Source organism: Phaseolus vulgaris, chromosome 2 (genome assembly GCF_051622355.1).
Source record: "Phaseolus vulgaris cultivar YP4 chromosome 2, ASM5162235v1, whole genome shotgun sequence".
NCBI lineage: Eukaryota > Viridiplantae > Streptophyta > Magnoliopsida > Fabales > Fabaceae > Phaseolus > Phaseolus vulgaris.
Genome location: NC_143499.1, coordinates 33969404 through 33990940, shown reverse-complemented (window position 1 = coordinate 33990940; position 21537 = coordinate 33969404). Strand labels below are relative to the sequence as shown.

The 21537-nt window shown below is 35.6% G+C and overlaps 3 protein-coding genes and 1 pseudogene across 6 annotated transcripts; 3 read left to right on the top strand and 1 right to left on the bottom strand.

Annotated features, from left to right (window-relative positions):
- Positions 1-251: 251 nt before the first annotated feature.
- On the top strand, positions 252-3113 carry LOC137811575 (zinc transporter-like protein). Its single transcript, XM_068613366.2, has one exon. It carries the CDS (start codon positions 349-351, stop codon positions 2788-2790), a length of 2442 nt encoding a protein of 813 aa, XP_068469467.1. The 5' UTR covers positions 252-348; the 3' UTR covers positions 2791-3113.
- Positions 3114-4358: 1245 nt separating this feature from the next.
- On the bottom strand, positions 4359-8966 carry LOC137809384 (3-oxoacyl-[acyl-carrier-protein] reductase 4-like). The gene is given in 11 exon segments (XM_090297946.1): positions 4359-4727; positions 4969-5051; positions 5167-5260; positions 5343-5477; positions 5645-5760; positions 5763-5840; positions 5923-5968; positions 6049-6129; positions 6637-6690; positions 6918-6945; positions 8809-8966. Coding segments are annotated over 11 exon segments (906 nt in total). The 3' UTR covers positions 4359-4694.
- Positions 8967-9235: 269 nt separating this feature from the next.
- On the top strand, positions 9236-9342 carry LOC137813190 (small nucleolar RNA R71; annotated as a pseudogene).
- A 4476-nt stretch (positions 9343-13818) lies between these two features.
- On the top strand, positions 13819-21185 carry LOC137811569 (RUN/FYVE domain protein). Of its 4 annotated transcripts, XM_090298639.1 has the most exons (9): positions 13907-14025; positions 14093-14252; positions 14338-14502; positions 14785-15058; positions 15166-15274; positions 15490-15610; positions 15733-16482; positions 17742-19665; positions 20380-21185. In XM_090298639.1, exons 4-9 carry the CDS (start codon positions 14863-14865, stop codon positions 20811-20813), a joined length of 3534 nt encoding a protein of 1177 aa, XP_090154765.1. In that variant the 5' UTR covers positions 13907-14025; positions 14093-14252; positions 14338-14502; positions 14785-14862; the 3' UTR covers positions 20814-21185. The 4 variants fall into 4 exon arrangements, with proteins under 4 accessions (XP_090154764.1, XP_090154765.1, XP_090154766.1 ...); XM_090298638.1 differs by having other exon boundaries at positions 13819-14252; positions 14338-14581; XM_090298640.1 differs by lacking the exon at positions 14338-14502.
- Positions 21186-21537: the final 352 nt, after the last annotated feature.

Below are 21537 nucleotides of genomic sequence, written 5' to 3'. Positions count from 1 at the left end.
AGAAGAGAAATTGTTGAAAAAACATCTTCCTCGATCAATCATATACTACCAATATCAGATTAATTCTCAAATCACCATCCAAAAGAGTTGACCAAGACGAGACAATTAAAATCTTTAAAGAAGCACATTAAAAGTTTATGAAAAACGCAACGTTTTACCTTCCAATAAAAAGTTTAATTATTTTTTGCGGAATAAAACAAATAAATACTATTTAGCATTCCACAAGATATTTAATTCAACCCTCTGAAATATTGTTGTTTGTGGTTAACCTGGTTCACTCGAACTCAGCCAACAGTACCCCACTTTGCCCGTCTACTCAGGAACCGCAGACCCATAGTCCACCCTCCCATGGCCGATCACGATCACCCTCACCGCCACCACCACCACCGCCCGCACCGCCTTTCAGTGCCACCGCGTTCAGCCACATTCGGCGGCACTCCGGGACCCTACCCCGCCTTCGGATACCCATCATTCTCTAGTCCGACGCCCACCCCTTCGAAAAGCCGCCGCCCACCGGCTTCTCTTTCCATCCCGAAAACGAAATCAAAATCCAGATCCTCCCTCTTCTTGCTCCTCTTCTTCTCCCTCCGCTCCCTCTACTCCCTCCTCCCCTTCCTCCGCTCCTCCCCCTCCTTCTCTCTCTTCCCCTTCTCCTTCCTTGTCTCCCTCCTCTCCTTCTCTCTCACCCTCACCTTCTCCCTCTTCTCCTCCTCCTCATCCTCCTCCTCCAAAGACAACCCCTTTCTCCACCACAAGCCCAAGCTCTCTCTTTTCTCCCTCCCCCACTCCCACCAGAGGATCCTCCTCGCCAAATCCGTTCTCCTCGCCCTCGTCTTCCTCCTCCGATTCCAAGCCCTCCGCTACTGCAGCACCGCCTCCATGATCCTCGCCGAACTCATGGGCTCCGTCGCGGCCCAGCCCAGAAACCCCCAACGGCCCAACCTCCGCGGCTTCCTCTCCCTCTCCCTTGGCCTCCTCATGCTCTCCTTCGGCTGGGACCGGGTCGAATGCTTTCCTTTCTCTCCCAGCTGCGTCTCTGGCAGGATTTGGCCTTTGTTTCTTCCTTTCCTGTCCGGCTTTCTCACTCGTTACCAGCTCGTTGATTCCGGAACCACGCTTAAACAGCTTGGCCCCAAACGGGTTCGGTTAATTACTCTCTTTTTCACCACTGTTATTCTCTTTGTTCCTGCTGTTTTTAGCTTCTTTGTGTTTGAGTCTCAAGAAGACAATGTCGCCTTTGGAAATCTGTTATGGCCTCTGGCCAACACTGTTGTTTTCGGTGTCCTGCTGAGTGAGAATTACAGCGACGAGGACAACGATGATGATGGTTTGGTGAGTTTGAGAGACTCTCAGAGGGAGTTTCTGGTCACTTTCGTGTGTACCCTGGTCTTGGAACTTTTTTACTTCCCTGAACTTTCCCTCTGGGGTTTGTTGCTGTGTGGACTATTGCTCTATATGGGTGTTAGAGACTTGGATCCTTTTCATTCCAATGAAGAGGAGTTTTTAAGTGACGTTATTATGAAGCCTATTAGACATGTTTTGAGTGAGAGGAAGTCAAGAAAAATCGCTGTGTTTCTTCTGATCAATGCTGGATATATGGTTGTTGAATTTTCTGTCGGTTTTATGAGCAATAGTCTTGGGCTGATATCTGATGCATGTCACATGTTGTTTGATTGTGCTGCTTTGGCCATTGGGTTGTATGCCTCGTATATATCTCGTTTTCCTGCGAATAATCACTATAACTATGGGAGAGGAAGATTTGAGGTTCTATCAGGGTATACTAATGCTGTGTTTCTAGTTCTTGTGGGAGCACTTATAGTGGTTGAATCCTTTGAGAGGATATTGGATCCCCAAGAAATATCAACTAATAGCTTGTTGGTTGTCTCTATAGGAGGGTTTTTAGTCAATGTCATCGGCTTGATATTCTTTCACGAGGAGCATCATCACGCCCATGGCCATGGAATGTCTGGATCATCGTGCTCCCATTCACACTCACACCCAGAGTTACATAATCACCATCACACTCACCATCATCATGAGCATGATCATCTGCATTGCCATTCTCACGGAACAACACATGTCAGCCATGATAAATTTATATCCATTCCCAGTGATAGTCGAGACCATTCATGCTCTAGTGATCATGGCGATCATCATAATCATAGCCATCATAGTCATGAGAATAAGCTTCATGGTGAGTGTCACGATCATGAAGACAATCACAACATTCAGAGCTTTAAGCATCATGAAGCTGCTGACTGCCATGGCCATGGTGAACATCATGATCAAACTGGAGACTCTAGTCATGAAGAAGCTCCACTTGTCCACAAAGAGCGCGGCCATCACCATATTGATCACAACATGGAAGGGATATTCCTGCATGTTCTTGCTGATACCTTGGGAAGTGTTGGTGTAGTTATCTCTACACTGTTAATTAAGTACAAGGGATGGCTTATTGCTGATCCCGCCTGCTCAATTTTTATTTCTATTTTAATTGTATCCTCCGTGATACCTTTACTAAAAAATTCAGCAGAAGTTTTACTCCAAAGAGTGCCAAGGGTGCAAGAACATGAGTTGAAGGATGCCTTATCTAACGTTTTGAAGATACAAGGTGTTTATGGCATTCAAAAGTTTCATTCCTGGAGCTTCACAAACTCAGATGTAGTCGGTACGATGCATCTTCACTTGTCAACAGATACAGACAAGACATCCGCCAAGTCTCAGGTTTTGCATCTGTTACATAATGCTGGAATCAAGGATGTAACCTTGCAGGTGGAGTGTGTTGGATAGTTTCTTTCAAAATAGTTGTTGGCAGTGAAGGTTGTCCAAGGATTTTTAACATACAGTGTCTGGAAATGAGAAACAAATTTCCTGACTATTTTCATACCGAATGCTTCAGAACTTTACACATCAAACACCTGTCTATTTTAATTCGGGAAGGATAATGATTATTTAAATTCGTGAAGGGTGATGATTTTGTTTTGGATCTGTCAGGATCTCACTAGTAGCAAAGTTGTAACTTGTTTAGGACACACAGCAATGTAAAGACACAAGCATAGCTGGTAGATTAAGAACTTTAAACAACTGTTAATGTTACACACTTTTATCCTGTACTGTCTTTTTAACCATTCTTTACTTTACTATAGATGTAAATTAATACCTGAAACAACTACTAATGTTATACATCAATAGCATCTTCCAATCAAACATAGGGCAGTCATACCTTGCTGCAATTAAGCCATCATATCTTTCGAAATTCACCAAGCTAAAAATATGAGAGAGTAAAAAGCTTAAGGGTTTTGATTGCCTTTTCCTGTCTGCCACTGAAGCAACCCAATCCTTCTTAGGAATTGCGTTAAGGTTTTGATTTCCCCTTCTTAACCATTTGATTGCATTCACATTGCAATCTTTATTTTTGAACTGATAAAAAAGCTATCCGTTTGTCTAACAATCCGGTCTCACAATATTATATTCTATTAAAATATGTACAATGTCTTTGATCTTTCCTTAGAATGTTTTTGCAATTCTTTTATGGTTTAACGTTGTATGATCGATTTTGGAGCTATTGATGATATTGAATTCACCTATGGTTTTTGCTTGGGATTAATTTTCATTTGAGTTCAATTAAATATTTATTATTTTCTAAATTCTGTTTCCTCCTGCATACAGTATTTAGGGCACCGATCATCTTTAACTTTCTTGTATAGTTGTGTAAGGAGTCAAGAATGCACAGATGCTTGATGCTCTTATACTAATTCTAGTTTCGAATTCCAAACTGCTAAATATGATTAGGATACTGTCATGATAAATTATATTTGTTGTGATCATAATTTGTTAAACTTGTGATTGGTTTTATCAAGTGTTACAAGACCAACGTCGCCTATCGTACTGGATTTGAACCAGTGCCTACAGCCAACTTGATAACAGATCAGAAATACTATTGACCTTTTTATCATTGAATCAGAATTAAACTGGATCAAGGAAGCCTACACCACACCCTCCTGAAGAGAATAATCCGAAATCTAAAACTACATTTTAGATTACACTTTCCAAAATAAAGTAGTGTTGTTTGAATATTGTGTGATCCAAGAAGCTGTTATTCCAAATTAAACCTAGGTCGACTTGACATGCAAGCCCATTTTCATTTGTTCAGTCACTGCTGTTGTGTACTTTCAACTGTAAAGACTGACCTAGTGGTCAGATCTCGTGTAAAAGACTTGTTGCATGATTCGTAGAATCACTTTGAAAATCGAACCTCATTCCTGAAGCTTCCAAGGCCATATTTAACCATTAGACTGAAATAAGCAAAGAAAAGACTACACCAAACACCCTTTCCCATGGGAGAAAGAAAGAGAATCTTGGACAATCAGCATTATTCAAATATCAAACAGTTATTCCGAAATGAACGCAAACATCTCGTTGTTAAAGAAAGGTAATGCCCAAAATGATAAATTGCATGAAATGTAAAATGTAATGTGACCATAAGAATCACCAGCAATAGGCCAAATTCATCTCAAGAAGCAACCTGTTAGAAAGCTAAACTGAACTTCTACCACAAGTCACCAGGTAGCTTGAGCATAGATCAGTATAGAACAAACTATCACCATACGACAGAAGTGGAAATTCTGTGGCCTGCGATGAACTGTGATGTAAAGAAGTTCAAATTGCTATCTTCCGAAACAGATTCCCGAGACTTACATTACCATACCTCCATCAATGGTGAACACCTGTCACGTGGAAATTATAGTTTACATAAACACGAGACAGATTAATTTGATGAAAATATGTAAACAAAATAAGTGTCAAAAAGCATAAGATGATGTTAGCGTAGGTTATAGAATAAAATCAATTTCATTTCAGCGTGACAAGATTTTTTTTAATTACAAATAAAATATGGGTAGTTTAATGACAGAACTCAATAGTTCTACATTTAGAAAACCAATATTAATAGGGAAATTAATAAATGACCTGTCCAGTGATGTAATTAGCAGAAGGATTTAGAGCCAAGAATTCCACAAGTCCAGCAACTTCTTCTGATTGACCAAGTCTTCCTGAATCCGAGGTAAAAAAATAGTAGCTATTAGCAGCAACATACACATGCACATCTTCAGTTATTTAAAAATTTAGTTAAAGTGCTTCAGAGTTAAAAATATTTGGGTCACTCACCTAAGGGGATTAACTCTAATAATTTTTTCTCAATGTCTGGTCGTAGCATGGCAGTCATATCAGATGCAATGAACCCTGGGGCTACTGCATTAACCTGTAATGAAATGCTGAGTTTTAGTTAACTTTATCAACCGATAATAAACCTGCCTTTTGATTATCACGCTCAAAGATTTTACAGTCATGTTTCTGCTAGCATATTCCCTTGCAGCACTTTTTGTGAGGCCAATTACCCCTGCCTTTGCAGCACTATAGTTGGCTTTTCCAACATTGCCAACCTGACCAATAACGGATGTAATGTTCACTATCCTTCCCTGCAAAAGTAACATGAAACTATGATATCATATACTAACATCAAGTATTTACACAGACATTGCTGTTATCATATACACATAATAAAAGACAAACTGATGAATTGAGAAAAAGAAGTCAACTTAATGGCCAAAGGGTTCTATGATGGTATGCATAAAAGTGTTGTCACCTTCTTTTTCATCGTCATAATCTTTGCTGCTGCCTGTGAAAAAGCAAACCATCGGCTCCTGTAATGAAAGAAACGAAAAACAGCTACGCTTGATTTAACAACATGAACTTAAAATTTTGTACATATTCACCTGAATGCAGAGAAAAACACCAGTAAGATTTATTCATTCTCATCAACAAACCATCTCGTGTAATTCCTGAACCCATGATATTTTAAGTATGAAATCTGAAATTAAAGTAATTAAATAAATAAGTGGTAGCATAACTTATCCAAGTTACCTGCATTATTTACCAATACATCAACAGTTCCCCATGCATCAACTGCCTGAAATTGGACGTATGAATTAACCACTTCACCAGGTGGAATAATTTCATCAATCTAATAAAAAAAAGAAAATTTCTCACAGTTTTAATCATAGACTCCACATCAGCCTCATTTGAAACATCTCCCTTGAAGGTAAGAGCTTGTCCACCAAATGCCTCAATCTGAAAGTGATAATCAAATAAATTAATGCAGAAAGTTTAGTCAACCGATCAAGCTAGCTTGAACACTTACTTCCAAATAGCACCAAACTCACATGATCAGTAAGTATATAATAATCTAGCTTAGATAGTTGAACAGTGTGTTTGAGCTGCCATAAACTACCTAATACCTATATTCAACTCCTATTAATAAGAAAATATATAATAATTTACAAATCCAAAACCGTGATCCATCAACATGACACATAAGTACAACAATAGGGCCTCTCCATATGCAATTATTCCAAATTTCAACTACTGAAAACATAACTAACATAATCTACCTCTTTCACATTGGAATCACACACCACTGTGCTTTCAATCTTATTTGATTTTCTATCATCTTTTCCTTACTCGATGTTACTTTCCATACAAAGTCATTTTGCAGCTTATAATTTATGCGTGCACTTGGCCACAAAGTATAAGAATTAAAAGAACCAAAAATATAGAAAGAGGAAAAAAGTTACATACCAAGTTGGAAACCTCCTCAGCTTGTGTGGATGACTTGGCATAGTTAACCAAAACCTGTAATAGAGTAGAAAACATGCAACCCTAATAAGTGAATGACACATGAAAGTGTGAGAGTAATATATATCATGTATGCATGCTCTAAATCTTAAAATTTTGGATTTTTACTTAACCCTACAAAACAGTTGGTGAAGTGAGAGTTACTTTGATTATATACACTATTTTGTTGGCTTTATCTGTTGCTATGATGGTTAAATTTTCTGAATTGGTATCAAGGAACTTACCTTGCAAGAGGCTTCTTTGTTCTTCTGCCTTCAATCAACTTCAAGCTGCCCAGAGGAAAATGAATGTCAACTTCTGAAAACACACCAACTGGGTAAGTCCCCTTCCACTGGTTTGGAAAAGGAGGGAGTTTGGTCGAGCCAGAGAACCCATAATCATCATCATCACGTTCCCTATGCTTTGCCACACTCACAAAAATTCAACCAGATTGTAATTTGCAAACAACAAACACTCATTTCTGTCTTGGCGAGGCTACCATTTGGAAGTCACAAAAGGGCAATTAAAGAGGTGATGTTATTATTGGTTGAAAAGCTACTTTGAACGAATTCTGATTCCAATTTCTAGAAAAAGGTAAATATAAGATTATAACAACATTACAATAATTACACATTACATCAACAACTCTTTATTAATCAAACTTGACTTGTTGAGGAAATCTATAAGCTACACAAGAAATGAATCTCACCTTTCATTATAGTAATCATATTACCATGAAGGAATTTGATAAAAAAAAAACTCATTTAAGAAAATTCAAGATAATGAATGGAGATAAAATTGAAAAATCGATCGTGCTAGAAGGAAAAAAATTATTAAACCATTATTCTTCTTTAGAATGTTATAATGGGGAAGTGACATGTTTCCTTCAGCTTTCTTTCTGCAACTTCTCTTGCACAGATTAAAATCCTCCTAGAACACACTTGACCCAAATACACCCTTCACATCGCACACTACTCATCCACTATTTTCCACAGGTTACTAGATATTGTCATCCATCAATTATCAAGCATAGTAGTAAAATCATGATCTTCATCTAAATCCAGCTAAAAATAAAAGTCATTTATGGTAATTTCAATTGTTTCAATTTCAGTTTCATGCTCATGAAGAGTACAATAACAATTTTCTTTAAATGAAATTTCAAATCTACAAAGAATGTATACGAAGATTTTGGTCCAATTCAAGAATGTAATTTTTTGGTGAAGATTATTCTTGGTTGATATAAAAAAATTCTCTTTCCTTTTTTGGGATGCATAATTGTACACCATTTTCCAAATTAACTTTTGATTGAAATGCTACACTAATGAAGAAATAAATTAGAAGACATTTATTGATTATGTCCTGCGACGGTGGACGGTGAATGAGTGAAGTGATTAATGTCATATGAGTTATTTTGTTATTATAAACCTCCTTTTCTTAGTAAGGAGCTCTTTTATAAACTTTGCATAAATTGGCATTTGTTGCATAGCTCCACAAAAGATACGGTGATAAGATACGAGGTTGTTTGAAGATATCATGAACTTTATAAAATGTCTTTTTTTTTTATCTTTCTTTGAAGGAATAAAAGGGTAGGGTAAGTTCTTTAGAACTTGCATCTCATTCTTCTCCTTCTTTCTTTCAGATATTTCCTTATTTCTCTTTTTTTTTTCTTTGTTTTCTTTTGTATTGACATTCTTTTTTATTATATTTTTCTCTTCATCTTCAAACTCATTTTTTTATTCTTCTCTTCTCTCCATAAACTTTCCTCCTTTGCATTCAAGTTATCACTTTCTCCTTTGTCTACAACTTTGTCACTTCTTATGGTGATTGACTGAGTGCTTCTTGGAATTAGTAGTCTCTCTATAAGCTGAAAAGTGATTTCCTTATTGCTCTAAAAAGTCATTTGATAAACTTTTATATTTTTTTATTAGATAAAGAGGTTTGCATAAACTTCTCTGATATATCTTCTATTTTCAATTGTCTCTACTGCGTAGAGGGATAATGTTGCTACCGATATGGAAGTTGTCTACTAGATGATCCTACTTCAAGGTTCCAGCCATAGTTTTGGATGTGATTACTTCTCCACCCTCGAGAAAGATTTTCAAAAGAGTTATATTAGGCTTAGGAAAATTCACTTGCCTCTTTTGGTTATTCATATAGTGGACTTCCTCTTCTGGGCCAACTTTTGGATATTGGGATTGGCCATTTGGATTAATACTTTCACAAAAATCACATTTCAAAGGTGGTTGCACATGATTAACATTAATAACATGTAACTGTTGTGGTAGTTTGGCCATTTGTTAAGTGAGGGTCTCAATTTGCTTGGTTGAAATTTTGTTTTTTCGCTAAAATAGCATTTGTGATGCTCAGATCCAAGATTACTCTTCTCTGAATAAATTTCATATTATGTTGTGTTTCCCTATTAGTTGATGATAGAGTAGCTATTATTGTTGTAACTTGTTTTGCGTCTATCGCCACCATTGAACCTTCAACTGTTGCATCTAGAAGCATCTTTGTTTTTGGTCTTAATCCATTTCAAAAAATGTTTAATTAATCCACATCTTCAAAATCATGATTAGGACACTTTATGAGCAATAACTAAAATCTTTACCATGGCTCATAGAATAGTTCCTCTTGTCCTTGTCTAAAAGTGGAAATATCATATTTAGCTCTGGCATACCTGGTTGGTGGAAATAATCTTGTAAAAAATTACTTTCAACATCGATCCAACTAATGAGACTTTGATTATGCTGAGACTTTATCCAATCCTTGGCTTCACCATTCAAATTAAATAGAAACAACTTCATGTATGCAAGTTCTTCTTGACCTGCCTAAAATACCATTGTTGCACAAAGTTCATAAAATGTGTTTAAGTGAGCATAAGGATATTCATGATCTTTTCCTACAAACAAGTGTGTTGAAACCATTGAGAAATGTAGGTTTAATCTTTACTCCCCTAGTTGCTAGTGGAATAACAAATATGGACAAATTTCTTGATTTTTGATGCATGACATGGTCTCCTAGTATTCTTCTTGGAGGATTGATGACTCTGTCATTTCCTTGACCTCTCTTCCCACCTTGATAAGCCATAACACTTGTTGAAAATGATGAATTGTCTTGCTCTTTTCTATTTTAAATTTTCTTTGCCTTACTTTAGTTCCTTTTTCCAACCTTTTCTTTGTCCTACTCAAACTTTAAGTCTTTCTGCAAAATCATTTTCTTTCAATAGCATAGATCACAATAAATTCAATGTAAGTGAAAAATGTAAAAAATGATTTAAAAAAAATAACGAAAGTAGATTATACATTATTATATTATTTCTTCTATTTGTTGCCTTACAAAAAGAATTAGTCAAACTATCGACTATTTTCACTAATCCGAAACAACAACTAAAATGCAATGGTTGTAGTTATCAAGTATGATCAAGTGTTGAAATTGAATGATGCTTGACTAATATGTACCTCTTATGGACATATACAATCACTTCACAATTTTCCAAGTCAAACCAAGTTAATTCCTTAATCATGATTATTTAAAAATCTAATAACAATGAATCAATTACTTGATTAAAGTTATTTCATACTTGCATTAAAATTCAAAACAATAATCACCAAAGACGCAACTTTATTCCTAGTAGCTATAATCTGCGGTGGTTTTATTTTGGTTCAGAAAATGAAAATATTTTCCAATAGCATTTAGTTTCTAAATCCAAGTACAAAGATTCCTCTATTGTCTAACATTAAGCATAAAATTAAACCACAATGGAAAATTGAACATAAATGCATATATGAATAAAGAAATACAAAGAAGTTACAATATCATTCAATTCTAACACTATAGTTTAGCTCCTCATTCTATCTCTCATAATGTATGTGATATTTCACTAAGTACAATTCGACAATAATTAATAGATTTTTTTTGTTTTTTTTATCCATCCTCCTTCTGTTAATCAATCTTTGTTCTATTTATAACGTTAAACAATTTTGTTCTAGTATGAAGCCTACGCTCAACGACACCCAAATGTTCCACTCAATGAATTGACTTTCTTCAATTAAAGGTTTCCTGGTTGTTGAGTTTCTCTATTCTTCGCAGATTGAGTTTCCTCTCCTCAAAGGTTTCTTTGTATTAAGTTTGTAGCTCGCTCAACTTCATGAAGTATCAAATCACACTTCCTCAAACCACTTAGCATCATTGGCATCTACTCAACTCTAGGAGTAAAAAAATTTAAATGCTTTCCTCCCTTGATCTGCTTAGCGGTGAGGTTTCTCAGCTCAACGAATTACTAATTCTTGACTTGATTCCTGACTTATTTTGTTGCATCAAAATATTCAAACATGAGTCGTAAAATCTAAGCAACTTCTCTCACAATAAACATTTTGAAATTTTAAATTGATGAGAGTACATTTTGCAAAAAAAAAAAAAAGTGTAAATAAAGTGCTCAAATTAAATAGAATGAGAAAAAAAATTAGCTCTTGTCACTTACACAATATAAAAGACAATTTATCCTTTTCACACTTTATGTTTACACTTTATGTTTGTTCTTTATTCTTTATCTTCATTCAATATAATTCACAATTCATTTTGTACAAATTTTGTTGTTGTTTTTAGACTTAATTCAACACGGAAAATTCTCAATGATAAAAATGGAATATTTTATAATATCATATAAGAAAAGTTAAACTATTTTTTTAGATGAAAATATTTTTAAATAAATGAAGCAAAATTTAAGGAATTAACATTAAATTATAAGTCTCAATAAACAGATGAGTCAACACAGTACAACATCCAACACTCACATCCTGGAATGATCCATACACCAAAAAATCTGATTTTGATCTTAATGTGTGAAAATTCCTTGAATCAATTATAACAATGCAAACCCAACATTGGCAGAGAGAAACACATGATTGGATAAAAAAGTGAGTCTTACTAACAAATATTCTAAATATACTGTTTAAATTTTTTTTAAATAATTAATAGAAAAATAAGTTACTGAGAAAACATGACAGAAATATATTAATAAGAATTTATAGTTTTTATTTTATTTTTTAAGAAATATTTTAGGAACATAGTGTAGTATCTTCCTTGAATTATTTATCTTGATCTTCATGGACCCTCATGCTATATTAAGAGATTGATTTAACGTGTGAGGTTATTTTTTAAAAGAACTGCTATGATAAATGGTATCAAGTCTAAATCACCAATGCAGTCATGCCTAGCTATAAATGTTTATTTAAATGAAAAAACAAGATAAAGGATATTTGTTAAGAATCAAGATAAATGCATATATAAAAAATAATAAATGTAAATGTAAATTTTAAAAGATGAAAAATAAATAAACTTCTTTATAAAAACTAAAATAAAAAATCCTATATTTTAGGAATTAAATCAATAAAATCATTTTACTATATTTTCAATTAAAAATACTGTTTAATATTTTGAAGTTAAACGAATTAAATTGTTACTTAAATGTGAAAAGAAAGACTATTACTGAAAAATCAAGTTCCACGTGTTAAAACTGTGTCATTGAATAGTTCCCTAATTATTTAACATTTTTTATTGTTTAATTTTGTAATTTCATTTGTTTAGTAGTTGATGTTTTCGTACTATTTTTTAAGTGTAAAATTACATGAGAAAGATTTCCCTTTCTAAGCATAATACATCTAAGTAAAACAAAAAAAAAAAAGTACTGACAAAAAGACAGACATGGTGTAAAATAAAAATATAATATATAAATATAACACCACCACCATTTCATAAGTTAATCTTATAAAGTTAAATTTTGTCTAATATCATATTTTAGAAAAGATAATACAGTACTCATGCATAATAGAAAATGGAATATAATTTAATAAAGAAAACTCTTTGACAATGAACAATAAATTGTGTATTTGAATATTAAGATACAAGATTAATTGATGAAAAAAAATAAAAGTCAGCAAGTCTTTAATAAAAAAAGTTTTTTTTTTGTTTTTTATGCTAAACAAGTATTAAAAATCTAAGTTTAAATTAAAAATAAAAACTAATTTTACATTATATTATATTATAAAATATATATTTAATCTTAATAAAAACTATTTTAAAAAATTTCCCTACTACAAAGATAAATTTAATTTTGCATTATATTATAATATAAAAAAAAATATTTTTAATCCTAATGATAACTACTGATAACTTCCTCTAAATGAAACCAAATGAAAGAAAAGATAGAGGCATAAAGCAATGTAAATGATTAGCATAGTAGCCTTTTAAGTTTCCTTCATCACCTACCAATTAAAGTGACATGATTCCATAATCTTGCATTAGTGTACAGAGCTAGCTATTGCTTAATCATAACTCAGTTGTTAAGTTGACTTTATCCAACTTTGCCCCACACAACTTTTTTCTCCCTTGATTCCTTTTCTCTCAAGTTTTTTTCTTTCTTGGTCATTTAGTTGCACTTTAAAATTCCATTGTCTTCCTTGATAGATAGAAGCCTTAGGCCACAAAAAAACTAATTAGGACATATCATCTTGTTCAAAATGCCAACCTCACCAAAATCATGCCCCTGACAGTGATGCTTCAGTCCTCCTGAGATGGACTTTCTTACACACATATTGGGTCTCATACACTGTCCCAAGATTGTTCTAAACTATGCTAACTTTGTTCATTACTCCCAGCTTCAAATTTAGAATATGTTTGGCCAAAATATTACTACTACTAGTATAGTAGTTGCTCTTGTTTTTCCTTTTGGGGTTTTCAATGAGTCAAAACGTTTTGGTTGCTATAGGGATCAATGTAAGGTAACGTACATTTAATATTACTGGAATGTGATAAGAAATTTAATAGCTTAGTCCCAAAAATTGACCCCACTCAATTCCAACGCCATTAAATATTATGACTTATGGTCCGTTTATGCCATGAAGGGTCAAAAAGTCCAAACTTGTCTTCAATGTGGCATGTAACACCCTAGCCATTTAGGGTACACATATAACCTTCCACCAGCACAATTATAATATTAATATCTCTTCCAATCCTATTAATATTAGCAATTAAAAAGGTAGAAAATGCTTCATATGCTATAATATCAAGTGGAACTGAAATTCCTAAACATCAAAATCGACTAATTAATGTATTTTAGTTCTTGTACGCGAACACAACAAGTTGAGAAAAATAGAAAACTGAGACATTTCTGAAGTGATATTGGAGTAGCACTTACGAGAGGGAAAAAAAAAAGGTGTGAAAAAGAAAACATAGGGAATCTACTAGGCACTTGTAACGGCAGAAAAAAAAACTGAAAAGGAAGCTAAAAAAAAAAGAGAGGAAAGAATGCTTGGTGTTTAGGACAAAACAGCAAATCAAAGGACAGCAACAAAGGTTATGGTTGAGTATTAATATTATTATTCTCAAATTGCAGTTCAATATTCTTATTATTTTTTTTCAGGACTGAAAAAAAGAATTGTGTGAGGAGAGAGAATAATGGAATTTTTTTTAGAGTTTGTTGGAACCGTTGGATCACACTGGTTCTGATCTGTACTTTTGGGTGCTCAGAAGAAGCCATGAATGCTGTAGATCCGGGTGTCTGAGACAACATTCGTCGCATTGTAATTGGCATTTAAGCTCTATTTTTTTGTTTTTGTTTTTATTATTTTTTGTTTTTTAATCTTCGAATTTGCACTGTGTTTGAAGCTATTTGACTTGGGAATTTGGTGAGCCAAGTTTCGCTGTGGCTCTGAACTTGGCTTAATGGGTGCTCCAAGCTTGAATTTTGCCGTTTGAATTGGCTACCCTTTTGGTCGGTGATGGCAACGGCGTAATTAGGATCTGCTACTGGCCAATGTTCTAGGGTTTCAGGTTGAGGGACATCTACAATATTAGTTTTGGATGCTGATTGCATATGAACGTTGAGGGGTTAGGCATTGGGTTTGGAAGGGTACAGTTGTTTTAATATGCCAAATTTAGTTTTGTTTGTTTTGACTCAGTCACATTGGGTATGGTGGTAGTGTTTCTTGAGTGTTTAGAAGGAGCAGATAGTTGGTGAATGAAAGTGGGGGTTTTGCTGATATTGTTGTTTGGAGATTGAATTTGTGGTGAGCTTGAGCTGTGTGTTAACAATAATCATTGGTTGTTGGTTAGGGTGTTGAAGGATTTTAACTTTGGAATGTATGGAGAACTTGAGGTGACACTTGTTGGGCACTGCATTGGGTAGGGGAGATGCCACCTTCCCCAGCATTTAGATGCTCTCCTGGTAGAGAGCCAAGATCAGACAGTCACAAACGCGGGCGCAGTCTTGAAAGTGGATTGCACTTAAGAGAGAAAGATGATGATCTTACTTTGTTCAGTGAAATGCAGTCCAGAGAAAAAGAGAGCTTTTTGCTTCAGCCATCGGATGACCTGGAAGACTCATTTTGTAATTTTCTTTACTGACATCTTGAGGAGAGAATCTATCTGTTTACCAGTTCCTTTATTTTGTTGATACTCATGCATTTCTCTCCCTTTTTTTATATTAATTTGCAGCGACCAAGTTGAGACATTTTTCTGATATCAAGCTTGGGATATCCATTCCTGGTCGAGGAGAAACCAGTGAATTGCTTAATGCAGATGGGGACAAGAATGACTATGATTGGTTTGTAGTCTTCTCTGACTTTTGAATCTCACCGTGTTAAATCTTGTTGGCGTGATATGATCAAATTTTACGATTTCTATTCCAACTTTTTGCAATTGTGTTTCTTTCACACTAATAGTTTGGTCAATAATTCAAAATCCTTTTTTCACCAAGGTTTAGAATAAGATGTGCATATTACTTTACTGATGCTGCATTTCTGTTTTATTCATTTATAGGTTATTGACACCACCGGACACTCCACTGTTTCCTTCACTAGATGATGAACCAGCAGAAATAAATGTTGTAAGCAGAGGAAGGCCTCGGAGTAAACCCATTTCCATATCAAGATCATCTACGGTGTGTGCTTTCAAATCTATTTTATGCACAATTATCTCTTGAATAAAAATCCTTATTTTTTCTTCTCTGTGTGAAATGTGTTATGTTTTAGTCACTATCCACCTTTTGTTGGACTCTTTCAGATGGAGAGAAGTTACAAAAGCAGTAGGGGCAGTGCAAGTCCAAATCGCTTAAGCTCATCCCCTCGATCTGGGAATAATACATTGCAATCGAGGGGAAGGTCTTCATTGACGCCAAATTCTAGTCCAACTCAAGTTATTAGACAGGCTACTCCAACAAGAAGACCATCTCCGCCTCCAACAAAGCCCACAACACCTGCTTCTAGGTCCTCTACTCCTACTCCTCGGCAAATTAGCACTGGCTCCGGTAGTCCTGCCGTCTCATCTGGGATTAGGGGAACTTCCCCTGTTAAGACAAGCCGTGGAAACTCCGCTTCACCAAAGATAAGAGCGTGGCAAACTAATATTCCTGGTTTTTCTTCCGAAGCTCCTCCTAATCTCCGGACATCTTTGGCTGATCGGCCGGCATCATATGTGAGGGGTTCGTCCCCAGCATCCAGAAATAGTAGGGACTCTACTTCTAAATTAGGTAGGCAATCAATGTCTCCCACACCTTCCAGGAGCAGCAGTTATATTAATAGTCATGATCGAGACCAATTTAGTTCACGCAGCAAAGGTTCTGTCATATCTTCTGGTGATGATGATCTGGACTCTCTTCAGTCCATCCCTGTGGGTGGTCTAGAGCAATTTGGTTCAAGAAGGGGTGCTTCAATTTCAAACGGCAAATCTCCCTCAATTTCCAAGAAGCCAGTCAGGATGGTGTCCCCAAGTTCTGCTCCTAAAAGATCTTTTGATTCTGCTCTCCGGCAAATGGTATTTTGTTGCTTAATCTCTTGACTTACTTTCTCATGTTATAGTTCGCTGAGTAATTTCAATTAAATAGGCTGTTTTTAATATTATATTCCTAAATTGTCTATATTAAAATTCTCGTGCACAACTTTGCATATGCATGCACACAATTTCCCTGTTTTATTCACTTTCCTTTTCATATATGCTAATTAGTTAGAACATTCTTAAAAGGAACATGGGTATTATGAGGTACTTAAGTCTCACATCTAGTAGTATGAGATGCTCAGTAGAATATTTAAGTGGTTCTCTCCTTTAATAATTAGCTTTTGAAGATGGGTTCTTCAAGTGCTTGGATACTTATCAATTGGTACCAAAGTTGGTTCCAATGTAAAGTGAATAGGTTCCTTAACTCCCAAAGTGGTATGAGATGCTCGGTGGAATATTTAAGTATTTGGTTTTCCCTTTATAATAGCTAGCTTTTGAGGGTGGGTTTCTCATTGCTTGGGTTCTTATCAAAATCAAAACAATTTAAATGGAAATTGGAGCAAGCCAACCATCTTTGATCTTTCTAGGCTATCAATGATCAAAACTTTGATATAATTTCAAGTATGTGTGTATTTCCCCCAATACTCAGGGACTGGTGGTTAGAATCCCCTGTTACTATGCAATTCCCGGGCTCTTTCACGGTTGTTACTGTGGATCAGTTGGGACGTGATTAAGTAGGATTGGATTGAAGTGAGCCCGGTCACATGGAGAGTACAATCATATTTGATTTATTTATCTCTATATAATCTTGGGTACATTGCTTTATTTGGTTCTTCTGGTGGATGTTTTCTTTCCTCTCAGTTTATTTTTAAGCTACACATGATAAGACTATTATTCAACTAAATGACTTACAAAGTCATCAATGAGTTTGTTTATTGTGCTGTGTATAAAGTGGCATACGTGCACTTACTTGATTATCATAACAAAGTTTACACATTTTCTGTTCTTAGTCACGAATGAGTTTTTCTTGTAAAGTGTTGTTCATTCCTTGCTCCCCTAACCTTTTGCCCCGATCTTTCCCTTGTGTCTTTAAAGAGTTGGTTGGGAACTTGGGACAACACTGCTTACTTTGTTTGTTAACCAAACTTTCTGAGCAGGATAAAAAAAGTCCCCAGAACATGTTCATTCCTTGCTCCCCTAACCTTTTGCCCCGATCTTTCCCTTGTGTCTTTAAAGAGTTGGTTGGGAACTTGGGACAACACTGCTTACTTTGTTTGTTAACCAAACTTTCTGAGCAGGATAAAAAAAGTCCCCAGAACATGTTCAGGCCTCTTTTATCAAGTGTGCCAAGTACAACCTTTTATGTCGGAAAAGCAAATTCTGCGCAACGTTCCCTGGTATCTAGGAACTCCTCTGTCACAACAAGCAGCAATGCAAGCTCTGATCATGGTACAAGTTTTGCACCAGATACTGAAGGGAGTGACCACAATCAAGATGATGTGACCAGTGAAACTGAAAAGATAATATATGCTGACATTCATGAAGAAGTATTTTCCTTTGATAAAATTGATGTATTAAATGCAAACATTGGGCATGAGATCAATGATGAATCAGTTGATGTCCTTCACAATAAAACTAGAGGCCATATGATTGCTTTAGGTCCCACTGAATCTGAAGCTTCTGTTTATCATGGTATTGGCAAAGAATTCAGTGAAAGTTTAGAAACTTCCCATGTCATAGTTGACATTTCTAAAACCGGTGCTTTTGAGAATACAGCAATCTGTTCTAATTGTGGTTGTCCTCTGGAGGCCACTGATGAAACTGAGAAGAATCTTAGACTGTGTCAAGAATGCAGCAGGAAAACCACATTGTTGAGACATATCTTTCCGGAGGCAACTTTGGCAGTTTCCAGTGGCAATTCAGTGAATTCCACGAGCATTCCTACAGAAGAAAAAACATCCCATGAAACAGACCAACTAACTGTTGAGTCTAGATTGCCTCAAGAGACTAATGTGGGTAACATGAGGTTTCCCCTTAGAGAACCAGATGCAGAGGAAAATCAAACTTTTCCCAGTGAACTTATTTGGGACCACTCGCAACAAAATCCTCTCTCTAGTTCAGTGGTGGAGAGAAATGAGCAGGTGTCTACCAATCAACTAGAGGTGGACAAATCAAGGGTTGATTACGAGAAGCCTGATAATCATTCTGGTGATCAGCAGTTACATCTTTCCGAAGACCGCTCAATTTTGAAAGTTGACCTCTTGGAAGGCACTGGCATCTCTGTACTACTGAAAAGGTCAAGCAGTAGCAAAGGACCTGTAATTCAGGGCAGGACTTTTACTGCCACAACGCTATCTTATGATGACCTGTCCTTTGCAAGAAACAGCATTAACAGTATTAGAAGTTCAACAGGGCGTAGCAGCTATTCTACCTCGTCATCTGTTGATTTCAGCTCAACAAGACATTCTGATTTTCGTGTCCAAAGGCAGTCAAGTGCCAGGAAATTGGATGTAGACTATGGATACGACGTTAGGATCAGGCCTCCAAGTCCTGGTTCTTCTTTTTCTGGAATGTCAAGCCATTCTTACCATGGATTAGGTTTTACTGCACAAGAAACTTCTTCTGGCAATACTGAATGCAGCAACCTAGAGGAGATACCCCAAGATCTGCTAGAAATGCAAGCTTCAGAAAATAAAGTGACAGATGTGATTGATTCTTCTATGAGTTCCATTGTTGTCAAGGAAGATAATCTTGAATACCATGATTGTATTAGAAGAACTGATGCTTGTATCTCAGAATTAGTAAGCCAGGCTACTGGTGTTCGGCCTGACGACAATTCAGTGGCATCATTTCCAAATCATGAAAGCTGTATTTCAAATGATAAAACTGAAGACCATCCAAATAATGTGGACAGTGTGTCAAATACAAAAACATCAGTTCAGGATCCAGAGTCATCTTTTGGTGAGAAACATAATATTGAAAACTCTAAAGCTAATGGACTACATGCTCTGGTAACTACCAATACTTCTACAATTGAAGAATCAGAAATAGAAGGGGAAAACTGTTGTCAGAATGATACTGGGGTGGTGGATGATGATTCATTGCTTGTATCAAAATGCCCTGTTGATGATTTTCAGGAGCATTCTGTTTCAATTTCTTCCGGTGATTGTCTTGCAGCTTCTGTTTCTGAGCTCAATGCCTCCGAGTACTCCCTTGGCATAGGTATGATGCTTATTGGATGAAATTTCAAATAAAAGATATTGCAGATGCTGTTTGAGATGAGCATGAAAACTTTCTGTGACAATCTTCTATTATTCATGTGTCTCAATGCACTCGTGTATGTACACAGCACACAGTTTGTCATGTTGACTTAAAAGAGATATACAAATTTCATGGTCCTGATTTCTAACGGATAGAGTTAGTATACTTTGAAAGGTTGTTTCTTGACTTATTTTTTGCATTAATGATAATACTCTGAATTGATGTGCCTGATATGTTGGGAGATATTTATGTTGGATTCTGGCAGTCAGCAGCAATTTAATAGTGTAGTTTCCAATTTGCCTGGAGATTTATGTTTTGGAATTTACTAGAAAGTGTAACAAACGCACTCCCCAAAATTTCCTATCCTACCCCGAGGTAATTTTTTAATAAAATATTCTATTTATTGATTGTTCTCATAACCGCTGCTCTTGGGGAACTTGTTAAGCAGGAATGTTTTATGCAACTTATAGTGTGGCTGTGTTCTGTAATCTGTTTTACGAGCTTTCTGAAATCTGAACAAATGCTTCATCATTAGTGGGGTAGTACAAAAGATTCTGTTTCTCAATATACATGGTTTCTTTGGCACTTGTAATCTATTTTATCTGCTGAACCTTTATTTGGAGAAAATATTAGTACTCGGCAAATTTCTGACAGATATCTAATGCTTTTTCCCAGAGGGGTCCACAGTTACGGTGGAGTGTCAAGATGGAGTGAACACCAGAAGCTTGACACTTGAAGAGGCAACAGATACTATACTTTTCTGCAGCTCCATCATCCATGATCTTGCATATAAAGCTGCAACGATTTCAATGGAAAAGGAAGACTCAGAACCATTGGAAGGTTCTGAGCCGAGAGTGACTATATTGGGGAAACCCAATTCCAATGTAAAGGACACCCGCAGCCAGATTGCCCCCAAGCGTGCTATGAAACCTCACAAGGCAAGGCCTAAGATGGTGGAAACTGATGTAAAATCACAATCACCTTCCAAGACTGAGAATGATGAAAATGCTGATGAGTCTTTGATACGCAATGTTGGGCTTCCTAACAAGGTAGACAGCATGAAGCCCCCTAATAAGCTTGAATCAAAGTGTAATTGCATCATAATGTGAGAGTTCAAAGTTCAGATTGCCTTCTGATTTCTGCCAGCATTTCTTCTCTTCCTGTTGGCCTATATATACACCAGAGCATAGCTGTTTGTGTTTAGATTTATGGCTGTTTGGGATAATGGCCAATTGCTATATGGTGGTTCCAATATATTGTAAGATATGGCACTTTGTGTTTGACATAATTGTAAAGTTATTTTTTCCCCTTCCTTTTTTGTTGGTAGGCCATTAATTTGAGGATTGTGCTCCTCGAGATTCTCCATTCTTGTTATTTGATTTCCATCTCAATCTAGTGGTCCATGAAAGGAAGTGTGAATGAAGTAGAACTAATTCATATTCGTTAAGATTGTGAAAAGCATACTGATTTCTTTGCTAGAAGTTTATCCATGTTGGACAGAGCTGCAGTTGAATAGATTTAGATTTTATCTTCTAAACTACTATTTTATGCAGTGAATTGCACAAGATAACTGTTGAATTTTATATAATTAAAATTTGTAATAAATAAATATTTTAATATATATATATATTATGTCAATAGATAAATATTTTTAAGCGAATAAGTATAGTGACTACTTTAAAGTGTGATATAAGATTATTTTTATTTATATTAGCAATTTCTTTGCGTCAAATAACTATTGAAATTTAATTTCGATATAGAGATAAAGTTGAGTAGATTGAAAAAGGCAAATGATTAAAAGTAGAGTAATTTTCTTCTTTTCATTTCCTTGTG

Coding starts and splice junctions, on each gene's coding strand:
- LOC137811575 (XM_068613366.2), top strand. CDS start 349: ATGGCCGATCACGATCACCCTCACCGCCACCACCACCACCGCCCGCAC.
- LOC137811569 (XM_090298638.1), top strand. CDS start 14,863: ATGCCACCTTCCCCAGCATTTAGATGCTCTCCTGGTAGAGAGCCAAGA. Junction 15,275..15,489: donor GACAAGAATGACTATGATTG/GTTTGTAGTCTT, acceptor ATTCATTTATAG/GTTATTGACACCACCGGACA. Junction 15,611..15,732: donor CCATATCAAGATCATCTACG/GTGTGTGCTTTC, acceptor GGACTCTTTCAG/ATGGAGAGAAGTTACAAAAG.